This window comes from Elaeis guineensis, chromosome 1 (assembly GCF_000442705.2).
Source record: "Elaeis guineensis isolate ETL-2024a chromosome 1, EG11, whole genome shotgun sequence".
Classification (NCBI taxonomy): domain Eukaryota; kingdom Viridiplantae; phylum Streptophyta; class Magnoliopsida; order Arecales; family Arecaceae; genus Elaeis; species Elaeis guineensis.
This window is the reverse complement of record NC_025993.2, coordinates 155,267,807-155,289,904: the sequence shown is the minus strand read 5'-3', so window position 1 is coordinate 155,289,904 and position 22,098 is coordinate 155,267,807. Positions and strand designations below refer to the sequence as shown.

At 36.9% G+C, this 22,098-nt stretch overlaps 1 protein-coding gene across 6 annotated transcripts in view; it reads right to left on the bottom strand.

The window, feature by feature from the left end:
* Positions 1 to 15,951: 15,951 nt before the first annotated feature.
* The window catches only part of LOC105039164 (DNA polymerase lambda), a 45,877-nt gene continuing 39,730 nt past the window's right edge, over positions 15,952 to 22,098 (bottom strand). For 3 of the 6 annotated variants that reach the window (XM_010915200.4, XM_010915203.4, XM_073244755.1), the window contains 5 exons: positions 21,617 to 21,707; positions 20,968 to 21,048; positions 17,109 to 17,176; positions 16,438 to 16,522; positions 15,952 to 16,353 (listed from right to left, as the gene is read on the bottom strand). In XM_010915200.4, the coding sequence (XP_010913502.1) occupies positions 16,255 to 16,353; positions 16,438 to 16,522; positions 17,109 to 17,176; positions 20,968 to 21,048; positions 21,617 to 21,707 (424 nt within the window). In that variant the 3' untranslated portion in view covers positions 15,952 to 16,254. Of the gene's footprint in view, positions 16,354 to 16,437; positions 16,523 to 17,108; positions 17,177 to 20,967; positions 21,078 to 21,616; positions 21,708 to 22,098 lie in introns of all 6 variants that reach the window. The other 3 variants (XM_019847863.3, XR_012134957.1, XR_830854.4) reach the window with 3 other exon arrangements.

Below are 22,098 nucleotides of genomic sequence, written 5' to 3'. Positions count from 1 at the left end.
ATACGTGATGGCCGCACACTCCTTAGAGCAAGTCCTAAAGAATATGCAAGGCCAAAAATAAATATTACAACCTTAACATCCATAACAATTAATTTCAACAATAATTCATAAAATTTTGTATAGGTACAAATTAAATTTCTTCAGTTCTCTGATCGGGTACTATAACACTCTATCTATCCATCTGCTCACCCATAAATTTAAGCCATGGCCAATCATGAACATCCTGTATCTCTGAAAAGAAAAGAAAGATGAAGGGGTGTGAGCTTTACAGCCCAGTAAGAATTCCCATATCACACTGATATAGTAATATGTCTGAAAATAAAGAATAGCAATAAAATATAAAATCTCATGTTCAATGTCCAGAATAATGCAAACATTCATAAATTTGCTGTCTTGTCAAAATAGATGCATCATCATATATTAATAGGTGAAACACTTTTGTTCAACAATTGTTTCGTGCCTTATCTTTCATTTCTCTTTTCATAATCACATGATTTTTAACAGTTTCTTTCTGGCTCTGGACTATCCAAGTCTATACCTCAGTCATCATCCGGATCGAATCCACTTTAAAAAGTCTTTCAAGACTGTCCCAGGATGAGCTCCTGGCCGGCTGTCCCACGTACCAAAGCCCGTGAGAGGCTGTCCCAGGCATAAGCTCCTGGCGGGCTGTCCCAGGCATGAGCTCCTGGCCGGCTGATCCACCTGTAAGCCAGTGGGGGCTGTCCCAGGCATAAGCTCCTGGCGGGCTGTCCCAGGCATAAGCTCCTGGCCGGCTGTTCCACATGACAAGGCTAGTCCATACCATATATCTCTTTCTTTTCATTTAATCATTATGTGTTGATTTCATCAATCAATTCTGTCTTGCATTATGATCAATTCAGATATGTCATATCCATATAATCATGCCATCAATCTCTGATACATATATATTGACATAACATACTCATGCTCAAAATCAAATAACAGTATCTCAGATATAATAAATTCATCGATCTCAAATCCGACAATATAAAACCAATAATGCAAGACCAACAGTAAAATAGCATATATATAATAGTGATCATGTACAGAGATTCTTACCTTTACCGGTGACTAATCCAAACACAGAAATCGATGTTCTTCTTTGATTTATAAATTTCTCTAACAAGATATTCCACTTGATATCTTATGCAGACAATCGTATCTCTTCATGACCCTGATCAAATATAAAAATCACATATATAGAAATTACCGATAATTGATCCTAATACACAAATCGAGGATCTCTCTTAGGATTAATCAAAATTAGGATTTATCTAAGTATTAGGATCCTCCACTGATCCATAAGACTTTTAGAGAGAGAAAATCCATGAAGAGAGAGAAAATTCTAGAGAGAGAAAGTAGAGAGAGAAAGTAGAGAGAGAAACTTTCGTATCCTTCTGATGAGGCACTCATGATCGAGATCATCAGAGGTCCTATCAGGGTGACTCAATATGAATCAAGTGTTACAATTTCGAATAGAATCGGACTAGGATCAGATCTATCGCACGAATTTTGGAGCAATCTCAGATCATCTTATTTTCATCTCAATTTTATCCTAGGGTTCATGATGCAATCAGAGAGAGAGAGTAGAAAGATTCTAGAGAGATAAAATCCATAAAGAGAGAGAAAAGTCTAGAGAGAGAATCTAGAGAGAGAAAATGTAGAGAGAGAAGGTAGAGAGAGTAGAGAGAAAAGAGAGAGAAAGAAGAGAGAAAGGAGAGAGAAGAAAATTCTCTCATTCTTCTTCTTTTTATTTTATTTATTTTATTTTTCTTTTTATTCTTTTCTTTTCTTTTTCTTTTTCCTTTTTCTTTTCTTTTTCTTTTCTTCTTCTTCCTTTCTTCTTTTCTTCCCGCGGCCACCCTTGGCTGAAACAGGGGAAGACCGTGAGGTCCTCCCCCCCCCCGCTTGGTGGCTCGGGCTCCGACGGCTTGGCCGGAGATCCGACAACAGGTGGAGGCGGCGGTGGGCAATGGACGGTCGGCGGCAAGGTTCGACCGACAAAAATCAAAGAAAGATTCAGAAAACAGGGGATTCTTTCGCTACTGATTTTCGGCAAAGACGGTGGCCGGCGGCGAGGCTTTGGGCCAGGGGAGAAAGGGAAGAGGGAGAGGAAGAAGGGGAGGGGCTTACCTTGCTCCGGCGGTTGAGAAAAGCTCCGGCGAACCCCTTTTTTTCCCATCAAGAACCCGCGGATCCTCTTGGAAGAATCCCTCAAATTTCTAAAAAAATCTTTCCAAAACTAATTGTAGAGACATAAGGGAGGGAAAGAGGATTTTATAGAGGTGATTTCCTACCCCTAATCGGACTCTATCGATCCGATTTTGCCGGAGATGGGAAGGAAGAAGACTCCGGCTAGGAGTCTTCCTCCTCTATTTTTTATTTATTTTTTTTTTTTAAATCTGGGTTGTTACAGCAAGTTTCGCAAAACTCTATCCACTTTGAACATCGTGAGAATCAAAATATCTATCCCTTTTCTTTTTTTTCCCTCCTTTTATATCTTGAATTTCTTTCCAAATAATCTTCATATTCTTAGCCTTGTCTACCATTCGTCATAATTTGCTGAGTGCAATACAGCAAGACCCCTTTAAATATGTGGTCTCAACCATCACGTTGCTAAGGACTCCACCCTAAAAATGTCCAATTAACTTATTTACTTTTCTGCTTGAGATATGTTACAAGGACATTCTTAGTTTCAATGAAAATAAAATAAACATCACAATAATATTTAAATAAAATGACACAAAATTATTAATAAAAAAGCATATGCAAAAATTTGCTCATAACCTAATTTCTAGCCAACTCTCAACCTTTCCAACCAGTGCCAAAGATCTTTCCATCTAGGCTCTTATGTCACTATTTCTAACATAATATATCATAATCCTTAGTAATCTTAAACCTAAGATCTGATATCATTAAATCTATCACCCCTCAAATTCGGAGCATAACAAACAACACATATATACAAGGTGGAGGTGGATCACACAGACATGCAAGGCTATGCGAATAACAAATCTAATTATTTCATAATAATTATAAGTCGATATCGAAATAACCTTAATCCTCAAAAATTTAGATTTTTTGACAAACTAGCCTGTGGCCTCAAATCCAAAATTTGAAAATAGATAAAGAACAATAATAAGCTATACTAGCCCAATAAGTGATATAATACCTCAAGATGGGTCAAAACATATTAATTCATAATAAAACTAAATATATATAATTAATTGGGTAAAATTTAATACTAACAAATATTAGAGAATAATATTTATTTTTTTCTTTCAAAGGCATATTTTTCATAAATCGATACTAGACCAACATTTGACTATGGCCAGATAACCCAATGGTGTGGATCAGATAACTAACAATAGTGCTTAACTACCGCTATTTTAATCATTAGTAATATAGTAATGAAACTAATTTCTCGATTATCAGTCGATAGAATCAATGTATAATTTCTATTAGTTGGACTAGAATAGATCATAGTCATGCAGAATATATACAAAGCATTTTAACAGATTTTTCAGTCATACACTCTAAAACTATTATTCAAAATAGATCATATATCCAAATTAATTTATTTGCAGAAGTATCAAAATACATATTTAATTTTTATATCAGCAATAAAAAGTTATATGCTTGACCATTTAATCAAATAAAAGTAAAAATTATTAATTATTTTAAAAACACACCGAAAGCCTTAAGTCACTTATCTTGCAAATGTCAAAATCCGAATAATTTTAATTGGTCGCATAGATGCTTAAAGATCTAACATTCCAAAACCACACATACACATAAGTCTACTCAACAGCATGTAAAATAATTTCTAAAATTTATAAAATTTTCAAAAATCTGATTAACTTTTAATTAAGACTGCAAATGGATCGGGTCAACCCGTAATCCGATCTAGCTCGACCCGCTTAGATCCGATCCAACCCTTTTTAAAGGAACTGCAGGGTTGGATCTGGTTCTAAAATTGGATCCATTCAATATTCTGAGTCAGGTTTAGATTTACTAAATTCGGATGCGATCCGATCCGAATTCAGTATTGAATTCAACATGTAAACTATAGAACAAATAAAGTAGCATTAGAATTCCAAATGCTCTTGTAGTATTGTTATTTTTCATACAGTTTTTCTCAATTTGACTGTGAGATTTTGAGAAATTACTTATAAATTAATAGCCAAGATAAAGTAATATTTATTTTTTTTTGTTATAAACTTCACATATGTTGGTTTATTATACGAACAAGGTCCGACTAGAATTTGGATCCGAGCCAGATCTACAATTTTTAGATTAGGACTGGATTATATATGAACCCGATCTGATCCAAATAATCCAATGGGATAGACTTTTTGATTATAGATCCGATCCGATTTTCAATTGGGTTGGATCTGGTTTCAACATTAGGATCCAATCAAGGGATTGGGTCGGATCGGGATCACTAATAATCTGATCCAATCTGACCCGACCCATTTGCACCCTTCTAATTTTCTACGGATGGATGGATTACTAACCTTCTCCAATTTTCTATTGCAGGATAAGAGCAAGAAGTGGCACGGTGAAGCCCTTCTAGGTGAGCCTAGAGAGAAAAAAGACAGAGATGGTAGGGAGTTGGGACATGTGAGAATGAGAGAGACAGTATTTCGGAGAGTGAGAGCATGTGGGAAGAAGAGAATAGAGTGAGAGAGAGAGCAATGGGAAAGAAAATTATGGGAGAGAAAAATGCATGAGAGAGGAAAAGTGTGATAGGCTCAGAGAGAGAGTACCATTGGGGTTGGGTTAGAATTGGGCTCAAGTCGAACCAACTTCGGATTAGGCTTCGATTTAGGCCTGAAAATATTTGGACTGAATTCGAGCTAAGATATAGAGTCCATTTGATTTTTGGGCTGGGCTCAGGAATATCTTTGGGCTAGCCTGAGCTCAAGCCTGAGCCCATTCAAGCCCGCTATTATGCCCTCCTTTTCCTCCCCGAGATCATTCTTCCAAATCCAATCTAATCGAGCAAGAGAGAGAGTGCAATGGTGAGAGGAAGTAGAGGCGGCAGCATCAAAGGCAATGGGGAGCAGAGGCGAAGATAAAAACATCGTATAGGCGGTGTCTGTCACACCTAGGGGACGAGCTGCATGAGTTTTGATCATACTTAAGTGGTGTGCATAGACCAGTCAAACAGCTGCCACATCCCCATGTCGCAATCCCTCATCTTCATTCCCTCCCTCACCATCCCCATCCTCTCCCTCGCAGTCCCTGTCAACTCCCACTTTATCCTCTCCTACAACCACCATCATCGCCCTCTACGACCTCGCTATCCAACTCTCCTCTCCGCCGTCTCCTTCCTCTGCCTCTCAACTATCACCCACTACTATAGCCTCCGTCGCATCCTCTTTCTTGACAAGCTCCGCAATGAGAGCGAGCATAACCTAGCTACCAGCCAAAAAAAAAATGTAAAGCTTCGCGCTAGCCCAATTAGGCTCGGATCTAGATTTTTTAAAATAGTTTAGGCCTAAAATCCATCCAAAGTTCGAAAAATAATTTTAAGTTAGGCTCGGATAGGAGTATGACCTGGTCTAGTTCCAACTTTGGGTTGGGGAGAGTGCGTTCAAAAGGACATGCACCACCCTTCCACCTAGGGCTGGCAAAATATGATCCGATCCGTCAATCCGATCCATGTTCGATCTGTCATAAATAGGTTTGGATTTAGGCTAAACGGATTTAGGTTATAAACGGATCAATCCGTTTAACCTGTTTAATAAGTAGGTCGAATTTGGATTTTTGATATATGATCTGTTTAACCCATTTAATATTCAGGTCGGATTGAATCAGATAATCTATTTAACCTGTTTGACCTATTTCTGATCCATTTAATCCGATCTGTTTAACCGATTTAATCCATTTAAGACTCGTTTAACCTATTTAAAATCTGTTTAATCTATTTTTGATCCATTTAATCCGATCTATTTAATCTGTTTAATCCGTTTAACATGTTTAACTCATTTAACCTAATTTGATCTATTTAATAAATGGGTTAAACGGATTGGGTCGGATGACCTATTTAATAAATAGGTCGGGTTCAGATTTGAATTTTTGATCCGTTTAATAAACAGATCGGATTTTGGTTGATAATTTTTTTGATCCGATCTATTTATGATCTGATCCATTTATGATTTGATTCGATCTATTTATGATTTGATCTGATTTGATTGGTATCTTTACTTTCATCTTTCGTTATCTTTTTTTTCCTTTTTGGTGGCATGGACATGTGCAATGGAGATGCGCCTCTGAGCCCATCTCTTCCTTTCTATGCCTTATCCACGTGCTGCTTAAAGCAGAGTTGTGTGAAAGTGGGCCTAGGCTTTAGGCCCTGGCTCAGTGGATCCAAGCCCCAGAGCATCATGGTTGATTTGACATAACAGTTATCCGAACCTTGTCACGACACCCATATACAATATATACATGGAATGCGTCGATCAATTTATCAGTGTGGAAAAGCTAGTAATTCATCTATTAATAATTTTCACACATATGGATAACTTATTTCTATCAGGGAGGAGTCCAACTCCTCTCCTCTCCATCTCTATTTAAAAAGATAAATTTGTTTATAAAATAATAAAAAAAATATCTCGAGATTCAATCCATAATAAATTCAGAATGAGATCTAGGATGATAAATGGAGTCCAACGAATCTAATAACAGTCCAAACGGAGTCCGAATGGTGAAGATACACATGAAGGAAACCCCAAACGAGATGGTACAATCCACAGGCCCCTCCGCGGGCCAGCAGCAGGCCAGTAGGTTGGCACGCGGCCCAGCATGCGGGTGGGCCCAACGCGGGGACGAGCGGGCGCAGCCCAAGCCTGCTATATGATGCGATCCACGATGGATTGCACGGGATTGCACTGTCCATGCGCGATTCAGGGCGTTTCACGCCCGTTTCTCGCGGTCTATGAGGCCATCGTGGATCGAAAGTATTTTCCACACATTTCTCACGGTCCATGGTGGTCTAGTGCACGATCCGATGGCCATCAGATCTGTCAGTGAAGATCCGACGATCCAGATTGATTTCGAGTTTTATCAAGAGTCAGGGAAGCCTGATTGCACGATCGGACGGCTCTGATTTGAGCCGATCATGATGGGACGGTCTAGAATTAATCTAGGATTTATTTTGGACTCGGTATTTTAGTGTAATATTGTTTTGGTAATTCTGGAGCCTATATAGCTATGATTGACGAGCTGTTTATTGTGTGGGGTAGCTAATGAAGTCTTAGTTGTGCAGAGAGGCTTCAAGAGAGGTTTCAGAGTATTTTTGTGAGGATTTTGGAGCTTCTTGTTAAGAGATCTTTATACAAAGGTGGAGTGGTGAGTTCTTGTATTTGTTTGATTTTTTTTCTCTCATAGTGAAGCTTGCATGCTCCATAGAGGTAGGCTTGAGGCCAATTCACGTTACCTTGATTTGTTTGTGGTATTTTTCTCTCTCTTTCTTTTTTTTCCTCCTTCAACAAGTGGTATTAGAGCATAACAATTGGTATTAGAGTTTGGTTATCGTGGATAAGTGGTACCAGACGATCCAGACAGAAGTGGTGTTGATCAAGATTGGAGATGGAGAAGACAAGCACAATCAAGATGGAGATCAATAGATTTGATAGGAAGAGCAATTTCTCTTTATGGCAAGCGAGGATGAAGGACGTACTCATCCAACATGGATTGATCGACGCTCTCTAGTATGAAAAGTCAGACACCATGGAGGAGAAGATCTGAGAGCGGCTACAGATGTAGACAGTGAGTACCATCTGCTTGTACTTGATGGATGAGGTGGTGATTCATGTACTTGGCGAGACTTCTCCGACGGTGTTATGGTCGAAGCTCGAGGAGTTATACATGATGAAGTTTCTCACCAACACTCTATTCCTCTGGAGGTAGTTCTACCAACTGCGGATGGACAAAAGACAGAGCGTGTAGAAGTATCTTAGCTACTTCTAGAAGATTCTCACCGATCTTTTCAGTATAGGTGAGAAAGTTGATGAGAAGACTAGGGTGTTGGTCTTGCTAGCATCGCTTCTCCTTTCGTATGAGTCCTTGATGACTGCTCTTCTAATGGACAAAAGTACCATCAAGATGGATGAGATCACTACGGTAATCTTCAAAATAAGATTCTCAGGTGGGAGAATCAGGCTTCAAGCTCAAATGGCGATAGCTCAGCTTTGATGGTTTCTGAAGGAGCAGGTGGCAGTAGACGGAGTAGCAGAGGATCGCAAGAAGGATGATCCAGATCCAAGACGAGAGACCCCAGCAAGATCAGATGCTATCAGTGTGATGAGTTGGGACATCATGTCAGAGATTGCCTGCAACTCAGAGATCGAATGAGGGCTACTGCAGTAATGGCCAGTAGCGAATCAGAGGATGATGTCTTAGTGATATCTGATGAGGTATCTACTTCTTTCCAGTAGTGAATTTTAGATTCTGCATGCATCCATCATATATATTACAGAGAGGAGCTGTTTGACTCTCTAGAAAGCAGTGAGGGGATATTGTTCATCTGCTGAATGGATCGAGCTATACGATTAGAAGCATCAGGACTGTCAGCTGAAAGACACATGATGGTGCAGTAAAGAGATTAGGTGAGGTCCGATACATACCTAATTTCAGACAAAATCTTATCTTACTGAGTAAACTGGATTCAAAAAGCTACAGGTGGGTAGCCGATGATGGAATTCTGAAGGTTATGCACGGTAATAGGATTATTCTGGAGAGAAAGAAGAGGATGAGAGAACATTACTATCTGGCAGGAAGTCCAGTACGAGGTGGAGCTTCAGAAGTCAGCAGGAGCCCAATACAAGGTGGATCTCCAGGTAGAGGTGGATCAGATACGAGATGCGAGACTTGGGAGGATAAGAGGTGATGTCGCAGAGTGAAGTTTCTATTACCGCAGGAGACTTCTCCAAGTAGATCTTTAGTCAGAGTGGACAGCCCATGATGGAGGTAGGATTGAGCGGTCTAGTTCGACTCCCATATTTGTCCATCCATGAGACAGCAGGTGTGCCCCAAAGCATAGGGACAAGACAAATCATAAACTCTCAAAGATAGCTAGAGGTCGAACATCAAGTCGAGATGGAGATTGTTGAAAAAAATATCTCAAGATTCGATTCATAATAAGCCTAGAACTAGGTCCAAGATGATGAACGGAGTTCAATGAATTCAAGAACGATCCAAACAGAGTTCGGATAGTGAAAATATGCGCAAAGAAAGCTCGAAAAGAAATGGTATGGCCCATAAGCCATTGGAGGGCCCACAGGCCAGCTGCAGGCCAGCAAGCGGGCTTGCACAAGCGTGGCCCACCCAAGCCCAACACGGGCATAGGCCTGTTGTGTGACGCTGTCCATGATGGACCGTGCAAGATTGCACGGTCCACGTGACCGTTGTGGACCGACCGCACAGTCCACATGCAGTTCAAGGCGTTTCACGCTCGTTTCTCATGGTCTATGAGGTCGTCGTGGATCGAAAGCATTTTCCACGCATTTCTCACGGTCCATGGTGGTCTAATGTGCGATCCGACGACCATCAGAACTATCAATGAAGATTCGATGATCTAGATTGATTTCGAATTTGATCAAAAGCCAAGGAGGCCTAATTGCATTATCAGACAGCTCTGGTTTGAGCCGGTTACGATCGGACGGTCCAGAATTGGTGTAGGATTTATTTTGGATTTGGTATCCTAGTGTAATACTGATTTAGTGATTCAAGAGCTTATATAGCTCCGATTGACGAGCCGTTTGTTGTGTGTGATAGCTGGTGACATCTTGGTTGTGTAGAGAAGCTTCAAGAGAAGTTTCAGAGAGCTTTTGTAAGGATCTTGGGACTTCTTGTTGAGAGATCTTTATACAAAAATTAAGTGGTGAGTTCCTCTTGTATTTGTTTGATTTTTTTCTCTCATAGTGAAGCTTGCACGCCCTGTGGAGGTGGGCTTGAGGTCAATCTACGTTATCTTGATTTATTTGTGGTATTTTTCTCTCTCTTTCTTCTTTCTTCCTCCCTCAATAAATGGTGTTAAAGCACAATAATTGGTATTAGAGTCTGGTTACCATGGACAAGTGGTACTAGACGATCCAAACAGAGATAGTGTTGATCGAGATTGGAGATGGAGAAGACAAGCACAATTAAGGTAGAGATCAATAGGTTTGACGGAAAGAGTAATTTCTTCTTGTGGCAAGCAAAGGATGAAAAATGTGCTCATGCAATACAGATTAATCGATGCTCATTTATACGAGAAGAAGCCGAACACTATAGAGGAGAAAATTTGGGAGCAACTTTGACATGTAGCCTGACTATGTATCGAATCCCACCAGTAGGGATTAAATACTGATACTTTGATATCCTGCTAGTAGAGTAATTAAATGCTGATACTTTGATACCTTACCAATGAGGATTGTGCACTGATATTTTGATACACTATCAATGGGGCGGTTAAACGCTAGTAATTTGATATCCTGTCAGTAGGGTTATGTGCTGGTACTTTGATTTAATTCATAGCTGTCGAGATGAATATGATATTTTATAAAAAAAATGATTTATGAATGAAAATGAATTCGTATAGATCTTATTTTGATTAGTATTATATATTTTGAATTGATGCATGTTGCATGATTATTTTCAGTATATTATTATTACTTGAATTTATCAAACTAAAGTATACATTATTTACTGATTTATCTAGCTTATTACTTTATAATTTTATTTTACAAATTCAAAAGACTAGTTTGACTCAGAGATTCAATTTGGGTGAGCAAACTAGAAGCAGAATTTGATATCTTTATTTTAAATTAAAATTTATTAAAATTAATAAAAAATTATAAATTAAAGTCGAACATTAATTATTTAACTTTTATTTTATTTTTGCTTTATGATATCGTGATGAGATGTCTTGCATGTTTGTGAGGAGGATTCTCCATGAGTATGTGGCAATTATCGTAATCCCAAACTTACGATCTCAGATTGGGAGCATAACAAGTAATATCATATCAGAGCATAAGTGGATAAATTATGACGTATAGAATCAGAGATAAGTGTAGGTGGATAGGCATTAGGGACATTGAGACGATAACTTATATTGATTGTGACAGCTTATATTTAATATAAGTGTATTAATAGATTTGAATCAGAATGCGCAGTGAAAGCATAGTAGTCTAAATTATTTTTAAGCTAATCAAAATGAGAAATTAGTTTGAAAGACGTTATGATTAAAGATTCGATTTTGAAATTTGAGGATCGTTATGACATTACGTAAAAGTAATTCTAAATTTTTGAAGACTTAAATAAGAAAAATTTTAAGAATGATTTTTTTTAAGGGAGAGAATGTAATACCCTACTCCAGCAAAATCTGCCTGCATGAATCTTAAAGCAGCATCAAGACAAAAAAATATAAAAAATAGAGAGAAATCCTGTTAGTTGTTCTTCTATCATTGGATGCCCAATTCGAGTCGATGTATGATGCTGAGGAGGAGTCCAACTCCTCCCCCTCTATCTCTATTTAAAGGGATGAAGTCCCTTTGAAACCCCCACCGCCGGCCATCGAATCATCATTGGAAAATCTTTTTTCTCTTTTCCAGACATCCCTTAAATCCTTTGATTAACTCTTCTTGCTCTTTTTCTTAGCCCTTAAACCAAAGTTTCCAACCGACAAACCACTGGATTTTGTCAAAAGGGGGGGAGACGGGCTGATTCCCCTATATTTCTTTTGGTTTACTGCTTGCCTTCTTGATTTTTTTCTGACAACAGTAGTTATTGCCGATCGCAAACCTATGGTCCCCTACCTGTGCTGCCCTGACCTGCATCCTCAGCCACTACCATCACCGAGGAGAAGCTCCCTTGTTCCAAGGTAGAAGGGGAACTGGTAGGTCTCTTGTTCCGCCAAGAAAGAAGAGGATGAAGAAAAAGAAAAAAAAAGGAAAAAAGAAGAAAGAAAAAAAAAGAGGAGAACTTCTCTCTCCTCTCTCCTTCCTCTCTCTTTCCATTTTCTCTCTCTAATTTCTCTCTAAAAATTTTGCTTTCTCTCTTTAGAATTATTTTTCTTTCTATGAAATTTATCTCTCTAAAATTAATCAAGTAAAGGACTTTCTTTTGATGATTTTGATCGTGCTTAGTGAAAGGTCCTGATCCACGATTGTCAGACAGCGTGCTGGCTCTATCTTGGCTGAATCTGAGTACCATCAGATTTAATCTATTTGATATTTATGGAGTCAATAGTATCTTCATCTAATTTTTGTTAAATTTATTTGATTGAACTGATCTTTGATCGCTAAGTACCATGTTAGCCTCCATCTTGACTTTTGTTGAACACTACTGATTTGATCATTCTCGATCGGATAAAATTAATATGATTGGACTAATCCAAACCATAGGATGCGACTACCATTCATCATATCTTTCTTGATTATTCATATTCTTTTTGATTATTGGACTTAATTATGTATGGGGGATTAGTTGTCTATACAAGATGTCTAACAATAGGATATTACGATGTAATCTATGAATTGAATATTTTGAAAAAAATTATGAAATTATATAAATTTTTTGAGTATATGTGAGATAAATAATGTGACTCTTTTTTTTAGATTTATTGATAAATTATAAAATATTTTTATACTGAATTACATATAATTTATGAATCTGATGCATGGTATTTTGAGTTATTGAATATACTCTTTTTTGAAATATCAAATGATTTATGAACAATCATATTGAATTGATATGGATTGTCCGATTCATTTTAGTATTACATGGATTATGAACATTTCGAATTGAAATATGAAATAATTTTTTGATTTGAAATGAATTTTGACTTGCAACCTGACTATCTATCGAACCTCACCAATGGAGTTAAGTGTTGATACTTTGATATCCTATCGGTGGAATGGTTAAATGTTGGTACTTTGATATCCTATCAGTGAGGTTGTACATTGATATTTTGATATCCTACCAGTGATTAAATATTGATAATTTAATATCTCACCAATGGAGGTTATGTGTTGATACTTTGATGTAGTTCATGGCTATCGAGTTGAACATGATATTTTGATAAAAAATAATTTATGAATGTAAATAAATTTATATGAATCTTATTTTGATTAGTATTATATGTTTTGAATTGATGCATATTGCATGACTATTTTCAATATATTATTATTGCTTGAATTTGTCTAGCTAAAATATACATTACTTACTGGATTATCTTACTCATTACTTTATAATTTACTATTTTATAGATTGAAAGGATTAGCTTGACTCGGGGATTCAATTTGGGAGTGCAAATTAGAAATAGAATTTGATATATTTATTTTATATTATGATTTATTGAAGTTAATGAAAAACTATGAAATTTTATTTTATAATATATTTGATTTAATTATTTAAATTAAAGTTGAATAATAATTATGTGAATTTTGTTCTGCTATTATTTTATGATATCGTGATGATGTCTTGTATGATTGTGGGGAGAGTTCTTCATGAGTTTGCGGTGGTTGCCGCAATCCTGACTCACAATCTCGGGTTAGGAGTGAGATATAGAGCGAGCAAGTGAGGGAGGGAGGGGGTTTACCTTCTTGACTCTTGAGGTGAGATTCAAACATGGAAAATTTTAGTTTCCAATCTGCTTGAAAGAAATTCCTTCAAATCTGCTCTTCACATCAGCTAAATTTGAATTCAAACGCCTCCCTGTACCCCAAGAAGTGGGATGAAATTTTCATGCAAACCTAACCAAGGTCAAGGAGAAGAAATTATTGCCTGGATCAGGCCAAATCTTGGAGCATATGCATGGTGGATAATGCGCAATCAGGAATTGGTGACATACAATGGATAATGTAGTGTGTTATCCACTGTAGGATTTGGCGTGGTCCATTGGACCTGATCTGGTAATAAATAGATAGTCAAGGAGTGGAGCATTGCCTTGGATTAGTTGCTGAGCTAGTATCCTCTAGATAGCTTAGTCTATAGAATATGCGCTCAAATCGGATCAGCATATCCATATCCATATTTATTTTATTTGATAAATACAGATATTAATCGAATGTAAAATTTTATATCCATCATGATTTATCAGATCGGATGGAAGCATACAATTCTAGGCATATCAAACAATACCAACAGCCAACTAGGAGCTCTTAGTTTTGGCGTTCGAAATGAAACAACAATGACGGGAGGAGGGAGAAGAAAAGAGAGCTGGGAAAGAGAAGGAGAAGCAAATGTTAGGGCTTTGACTATTGAAGCCTTCGGAACTCTACCCTTTTCGAAAGAGAAAAAAATAGAGAGAGAAAGAGAGAGAGAAAAAAGGGAGAGGGAGAGAGAGAGAGGAAGAGGAGGGAAGACGGTGGCTGCTAGAGGCCGTAGAGGCCCGAATCCTCCTGCCTGCCCTCCATCGAAACGAAGCAAGGACTTGTTCGATTCAAGTAGAATTCATAGCTAGAATCTAAATTGAAAATTTTGAAAGTTTGATGATTTTACCACACTAAATTAAAATTAAGGATGAAATTGAAAACTTCTAAATAATTTAAAATTTTTAGCATGGTTAATCTTATGAACATTAGAATCATCATGCAAACCATTGCAAATCTATGAGTAAGAATCCTTTTAAGCATATTTGAAAAAATAAAAACAAAGCAAAAATTTTGATGAAAAAGATGCAAATACGAAGTTGAGTGCCTGAGTGGGATTTCTCGGCTGCAAAAGAGGCTACCTCAAAACTTCCAATCAGGAGATCTGCAATGATTCAGCACCGGCCCCATAGACACTTGATCTTACGTCCATATTCATCATTCACTCAAGATAAGGTTATTTTCATCCCTCTCCCTCCATAAGAAATTATTGGTTAAAATTGTTCTACATGTGAACTTTGGGCCATCCAATAAAATATCATCATATCATTTAATGAGATTAAAAAATTTAAAAACATTTGTATTTTGCAACCTAGGTGGAAGGTTTTGAAATTTTGAGTCACGGTGGTCTAAAATCCATGTGGTAGAACAATTATAATCAATTATTTCTCCTCCCTCCATGGCGTTGCACCAACCAACCTTCCACCACATAATCTCCCATCTCTTCGTTTCTTTACCTTTCTCCCATAAAATATCAGAGTCTCTACTCTCTCAAAAGAAACGTAATCAAATTCTCTCCACGTTGCATCACCACCTCACTGCAGCTAAACTATGAGATAAGCCAGAGCCTTAAATATCCAAACTCGAATTCAATTCGACGATGACCATGATGGATGATGATCAATTTGAATATCAACTAAGATGTACTCAAATTTAGGTTTCAGCTCAAATTCAAGCCCTGATCATAATTTAAAAAATATAATATTTTAATTATATTATAATATTATATTTTAAAAATATTAAATTAATAATATATATTATAAATATAATATTATATTATTTAAAAAAATTTATACTTAAGATTTCAAATCAAATATTTTGCTACTCAAGCTTGAATTAAAAAATCGCTTGAACCACTCAAGCTGGACAATAGACTCAAACTCTAACCAAGCTCGAATGATTTACGAGCTGCTAGGCCCGTTTGCACCCTACTCCCCATTAACCCAATTAACAGCATCAACATACCACATACATCCTCACAAATGCTATTGTTGGTATATGAAGTTATGCAATATAACATAATATGTTTTGAAGTTAGTTTGAGCATCTGCAGCATGATTTCGTGAGACAATTTGATTGAATCATTTCATCATTTTGCAAGAAAACAATTGCAACTGTTTGGACTTCGGACCTCTTTTTTCCTCCTTTCTATGAGAGAATTGCCTTGGTTTGAAATGAATATTCAAGCCCTGCCAGTGACCCAAGAGAACCTGGCTGGTTTAAGGACCCAAGTTTCGCCAGCAAACAGCAAACCTAGCGAAACCATGATCATCTACTTAACTTTTGGTCCTTTCATTCAAACATTTGATTATGTATGGACTATCAACCGGTCTCCATGGAAGCATGACATAGGCATCATAAGGTTGACACTTACGATGCCTAAGTCAAATAAATCCATAGCATGGACAACCAGGGCCACTGTCCTGTTCACAATAAATACATGGAAAGAAGCATCTATCAACACACTTTGCAGTTTTGCGTATCTGTGGTATAAAATATTTGCAGGGTCTGTGATTCTTAACACGAGTTGGTTTACATGATTAGTCTTGCATTGTAACTACTGCACACATGTACACAAGTTTTATAGTACTCTTTACAGATTCCTCTCATGAGGTTCCAGCCAAGGAAAACCAAGTATGTCAAATACCGCCTTTTCCGTTCTACAATTCATGCTTGTGCTCGACTTCATTCCCTGCAAAGGAGCAGGGAAGGGGAAGATAATTTAGTATATATAAAAGCTTAAAGTATCATGTATGGGGAAGACCAGTAGAATTACCCGTTTCCCAGCAGAGCACTGAGTGGCCAGATACAGCCCTGTATCATCCAGTCTATATCCTTTGGATTCCGCTAATAATCTCAACCTGCATCCAATACAATAACCGGAAGTGCTTTGTGCAAATATGTGGTTTATAAATCTAAGGCCAGATGGAGGAAAAACAGGAAGCATATTGATATTATGTCAATAAGTCTCTCTTATGCAACTGAAAAAAAGTAGATAATTTGACCCAATTGACCATGGAACAATAAAATACAAATCAAAATAACAAGTTAGCCACAAAGTCTAACGGTTTAGTAGAAAGCAAGTGGACTGTTCTTCTGGTTTGTGATGATTCACAAATCACAAGAATCCTAACAAAAGACCAACCCCACCCCCTACCCACACCCACAAAAAATAATAACAATAAATAAATAAAATCTCCCTCTTGGTTTTAAATGAGCATTCCATTCTTTTTCTTTATTATTTATGAAGTCAACACTATATACACTATTTCTTATCAGTTTTGTACAAGAACAATTATTTAAGTATCTTTATCTCAACAAGTCGATACATATGCTACTATCAATCAGTTTTATACAAGCATCATTGTTTAATTATCTTTATCTCTTGACCAAAGGGTAAATTTTATGACGATTAGCCTCAAAAGATTGAAGCATACAGAATCTTACCGCCTATTTAGTACATCATTCCCGGTCCATGCTATCAATCCGAAGGCATATATGCTCCTTGGGTATACCTGCCAGCACATAACATCTCCAATTAGAATCAACTTGCAAATATCATCAGATAATTCAGAATATGAGAGAAGATTAATATATGGACAACCACCATTGTATGGATTAATTTGAGAAATTTCAAAAATTAATATGTAAGTTCCATATGGTAATAGATGAAACCTGACAGCAAATTACAAACATTAATAATCTGAAAGCTTTCAATTTTCACACTCACGTGTTAAAATTAGCAAATATACCTACAGCCTAGAGACCATCATTCAGACTTCATCAATATGATAACCGGATTCTCTCTATATTATCCCAAGTTATATCCACCTGTCTAATGTTATGCTACTGCATTATGCCAATGAAAGCTTCTATTTTTTGTCTCGCAATCCTGATTAGGATTTCAAAACTCATCTCTTCAATAGACTGTGAATTAACTTTTGCTGTTTCCTGGTCTTATTGATAGGTAAAGCTGATTTTTGGTTGCCTGCTTCATGAGAGGCTTTAATATTGTCTTTGTACATCTCTCTGGTAGGCAGCATTGGAGACGTGAACACAATGTCTTTCCCCAAGATATATTGAAATTGTCAGGTGGACTTGAGGAGAAGCTGGAAAATTGAAAGGATATTAATGCTCAATCAGTCAATCTTCCAAACTTAAGGAGCTTACTTTGGACTGAAATAGCTGCAAATAAGAATGCAATAGTCCAACAGAGGAGGTGGTGGTGTTGAGAGTGGTAAAAGAAAGCCCAACACATGCACTTGAAAAACCTAGAACTCAAGACACTAGCAATATAAAATAGAATACATGCATGCGTGCATGCATATATAACCTTGAGTACATGAGTGTAAAACTGTAAATTGCATATAAAGATAGTGTTTCAATATGACTTCGAAGCATCAACAATGGATATGGATGCAAATAGACATGTTGAAATGAATATTAAAAAAATGATATAAATATAGCAAAGTATTTTTATACAAAAACTACATTATATTATAAATGTTAATTTTGCTTAGTTTATTAAAACTTTATAGTTCTCTCTCCCTCCTCAATCCCTTCACACACGCATGCCCCCCCAAAAAAAATAAAAAGGAAAAAAGTTAGAGCATAAAATGATCAAGGTCGAAGGGGATTTTATCTTTCTGGATTGTGGATCATGGTGTCAGCCCTATCCAAACTTAACTTGTGAGCTGCCAATCCCCAGAAGTTTTTGGAACATGTTTGAAAACCATTATGACCAAACCTAAGGCTGAAACTAGACCTAAGATGGGCCGAGGCCAATTGGGCCAGATCAAGCTTTAAGCTCATTAATTTATAATTCTGGGCCCATTCATGCCTAAAAATTAAGGCTCAATGAAATTGCAGACCAAGTTTGGACAAACGCTAGCTTGGACAAAGCTTGCCTTGAAGCTTAATCTATCTATTTTGAATCAACAGTTAGGCTCATTTCTTAATTAGTATAATCCTGCTGTCCATCCACACTCCCGTTTCATCTCCAATGGCAACTATACGAGCATCCTATTGCTCACCCCTCTATCCAGTACCAGCACCCCAACACCCTCCCCTCACCCTTCCTCTCTCTAGTACAAGCATGTCACTGCCCTTCAACTGCTTTGACCGCTTGGACCCTAGCCATTGCATCTTCATCACAACCACCCTTCCTCTTTGTGGTCTATCAGAACCCACCAAACCTTCCTCTTCACTGTTCAATCTATGCACTCAGCTGTGCACTAGCCCTCTCTCTCCTATCCCTTCTTGTCCATCAATTCCTTCCTCCACATGCACCATCCAACCCTCCAAACCTTTTCTTCTCTTGATGCTCTCCTCCACGGTGTCCCCTTTGCCACCAGCTAGTCAGTTGCTCACAAGTTCACTGCCACTACACATGTTGTCCTGATTGCATGTGATTGGACCTTTTAGGCCAATTATGGCTTGTTCTCACTCCTGGCTTGAGTTTGGCTTGGGAGGAAAATTTGAAGCTTAGACCCAGACGGAGCCCAATGTCAAATAATTCAAAAAAGCACAATTATGGGAGGATGGAGGCCAGGCCCAAACCTGACACATTTGTCGCATGTTGTATGGTTTTAAGACTAATAACCAGGTGTCAATTTATGGGGCGTCTCAATACATGACTGCTGGATGGTTCTGAAAAGTGAAAAGAATAAACGGATGCTTCCTTTCCATGCTTCAAAGATGAATGCTCTTAGCAGCAAGAATATTCCATTTAGGGTGGTGTCCCACTTCCAAATCTCCTACAAAACTCATCCCACACCCACCTCCTCACTGTTCACGTATTTTTTTTACAAGAAGCCCACTTCCCTGTACCTGCACCCAATCCCTTCAGATGGCAAGTGAACAAAATTATGTAAACCTTGTGATCCTCACATTCTAGAATATTTCATTTCAACACATAAGGGAACAATTGATGTTTGCTCGGTGCTCACATGAGCTTAAACTACAGTTTTTAGGGTAGGTTCAAAAATCTAGCTCCTAAATCTTTTCACTTCACGGTGGTGATGGGTGGTTGGTCATCATGGAGAGTGGTGGCCATAGTGGTGTTGGCCACAATGGAGGGGTGACAATGGAATGGTTGTGCTGATGGTATCTGTGGTGACAGCGGCAAAATATTTTATTTTCAGAAGTTCTAAAACCAACACATTTTACTTCCAAGAATTAAAAAAAAAAAAAATAATAACATTTGACAAAATTAAAGCTAAGCCTACCGTCTTTCGTTTTGGATTTTCTTTTCTAATTTAAAAAATAGTGAATATAAAAGAAGAGGAAAAAAATAAAAAGGATCTTTAAAAAAAATCCTTTCTTCCTTTGCTTTTAAGTTTGATTTTTGCATGGTACATTCAACTTGGGGTCTACAGTCATCAGACACATTGAAACCCATCTAGTGCCCATAGAATTTTAAAATATTGATATATTTTCTCTTCAACTTTTTAGTTTTTGGAAGAATTATAGCATAGGTAATGATAGCAATGGAGAATTATAAAAACTAAGCCTCGTGATGAATCTGCAGAAGTGCAAAATCTTAAGATAATTAAATTTCTACTATTCTTTCCTCTACCGCTGGCTTAATTGCATGACAAATTGTGTTCTAAGTAGGTTATATACTGTATTTAACCTTGATGCTTTTTTCAACTATTGTAACTAACCTTCATGGATAATTGTGGCTTTGTCTCTCTTGCTAAATTTGTTTTCTTTATAAATGATATGTAATCGAAGACTTGTTTGAGGCATCATCCATTTCTATATTTCTTCCGAGGATACCAGTTCTAAGGCATAAATAGATCATTTTATAAAGATGAACTAGTATTTCCAACGGTACATTCTGATGCACATCTTCTGTAGCCTCACTTGGACATTTCTACAGAAGATGAACATTTCATGAAGCATGTAGAATTCCTACAAAATAGGATGAAAAGAAATTGTATTTCTTAAACCAAATCCAAAATTGCCAGAAAAAGATGGCAAGATAAAGAAAGCTATCTAATAAGCAGAGCAAAGTGAGTATAAAACATGTTTGTCTGAGGACAATAGAAGGATTCATTGGATATTAAAAAATACAGCAAATGCCATGTACTCAATAACAGGTCCATAAACCTCTGTAAAATACATGATATTTATAATTTATTTCCAAATAATCAGCAATCCTAAAGTACTCAGAATCTATAATTCAGAAGACAAACACTAGCTATGACAATTTATATTTGTCATTGATTGCTGCTTGTATTATCATGGGTAGGAACTCTAATGCTAATATAACTCATATTTCAACCCAAAATTTACTGCATACCTTGATATCAATCCGATGTCTCTGCTCTCGACCAGGATAGGAACAAAGACCAAAGTATGTATCAACCCCAGAATCAGTTCCCTGCATATTTCTTCATAAGTAAATAAATCCTGCATGAAACAAGTATAACATATAGTGCGCAAGAGGTAGGGTAGATGAATATGGTGGACAGGATGAGATAATCCTACCGATTCCAAAATTTAACATATGTAATCAATAAAACCTTGCACAAGTCATTAAAATTTTCCTTTGGATTTGGTCATTTCTTTAATTAGGAAATTATCTTGAGAGCTGACATTTCTAGTATGAAGCCCATATTCCAAAATCCGGATTACTTGTCATTTTCATTTTTAGACTCCATGGAGTCATCAGTTCAAATATGCAAAATAAGATGCATAAGTCTTTATGTTTCCTTCATTCTTATAATGCTTATGAAGCATTCTCTTGTTGTTCAATACTTCATTGAATAGATTTGTCAAGAATGCTAACCCAGTTGTTCCCCTTTATAAGTAAAAATAAATGAATAAAAAGAAATACAAGGGGAGAAAGCCACAAGAATATGCCTTATATTTTTAGTATTCATGACAAAAGGAAAAACAGATAGAAAACAGAATGATCACAAGAAAACAAAAATGATGAGAACATTTACCTCAGTGCTATGCATGCTGAAAACAAGGTCCTCCTTCAAAAAGTTGATATCCTTCAAATATTGAACATACTTAGGTAAAAAGCCTACATGGCTAGACAGATATGAAAAAGGTCAACTTTCTGATTCGAAGCTCAAGACAAGCGAGTGGTCATCTCCTTGAAACAGACAGATTTATAACCACTAAAGTCTAGGAAATTTAGATTATTTAATCTGATAAAGGACAAAATATTGACAACAATTTTGAGAATACAAGTATGCCAAATCACTGCAAAAAATTTAAGCTTAAAAAATATTAAATTACCGATATTGAAATACACTTAAAGAAAGAAGACAAACTTAAATTACAAGAACATGAAAGAAAATAGATTTAATCATATGCTTAAAAAAACTTCAAATGAGACTGCACATAGACCAAGGAATCAAATTTACGTTACAACTTTTTAATCAGAATACTTTTCCTCTCCATTTATGAAGAGTATATC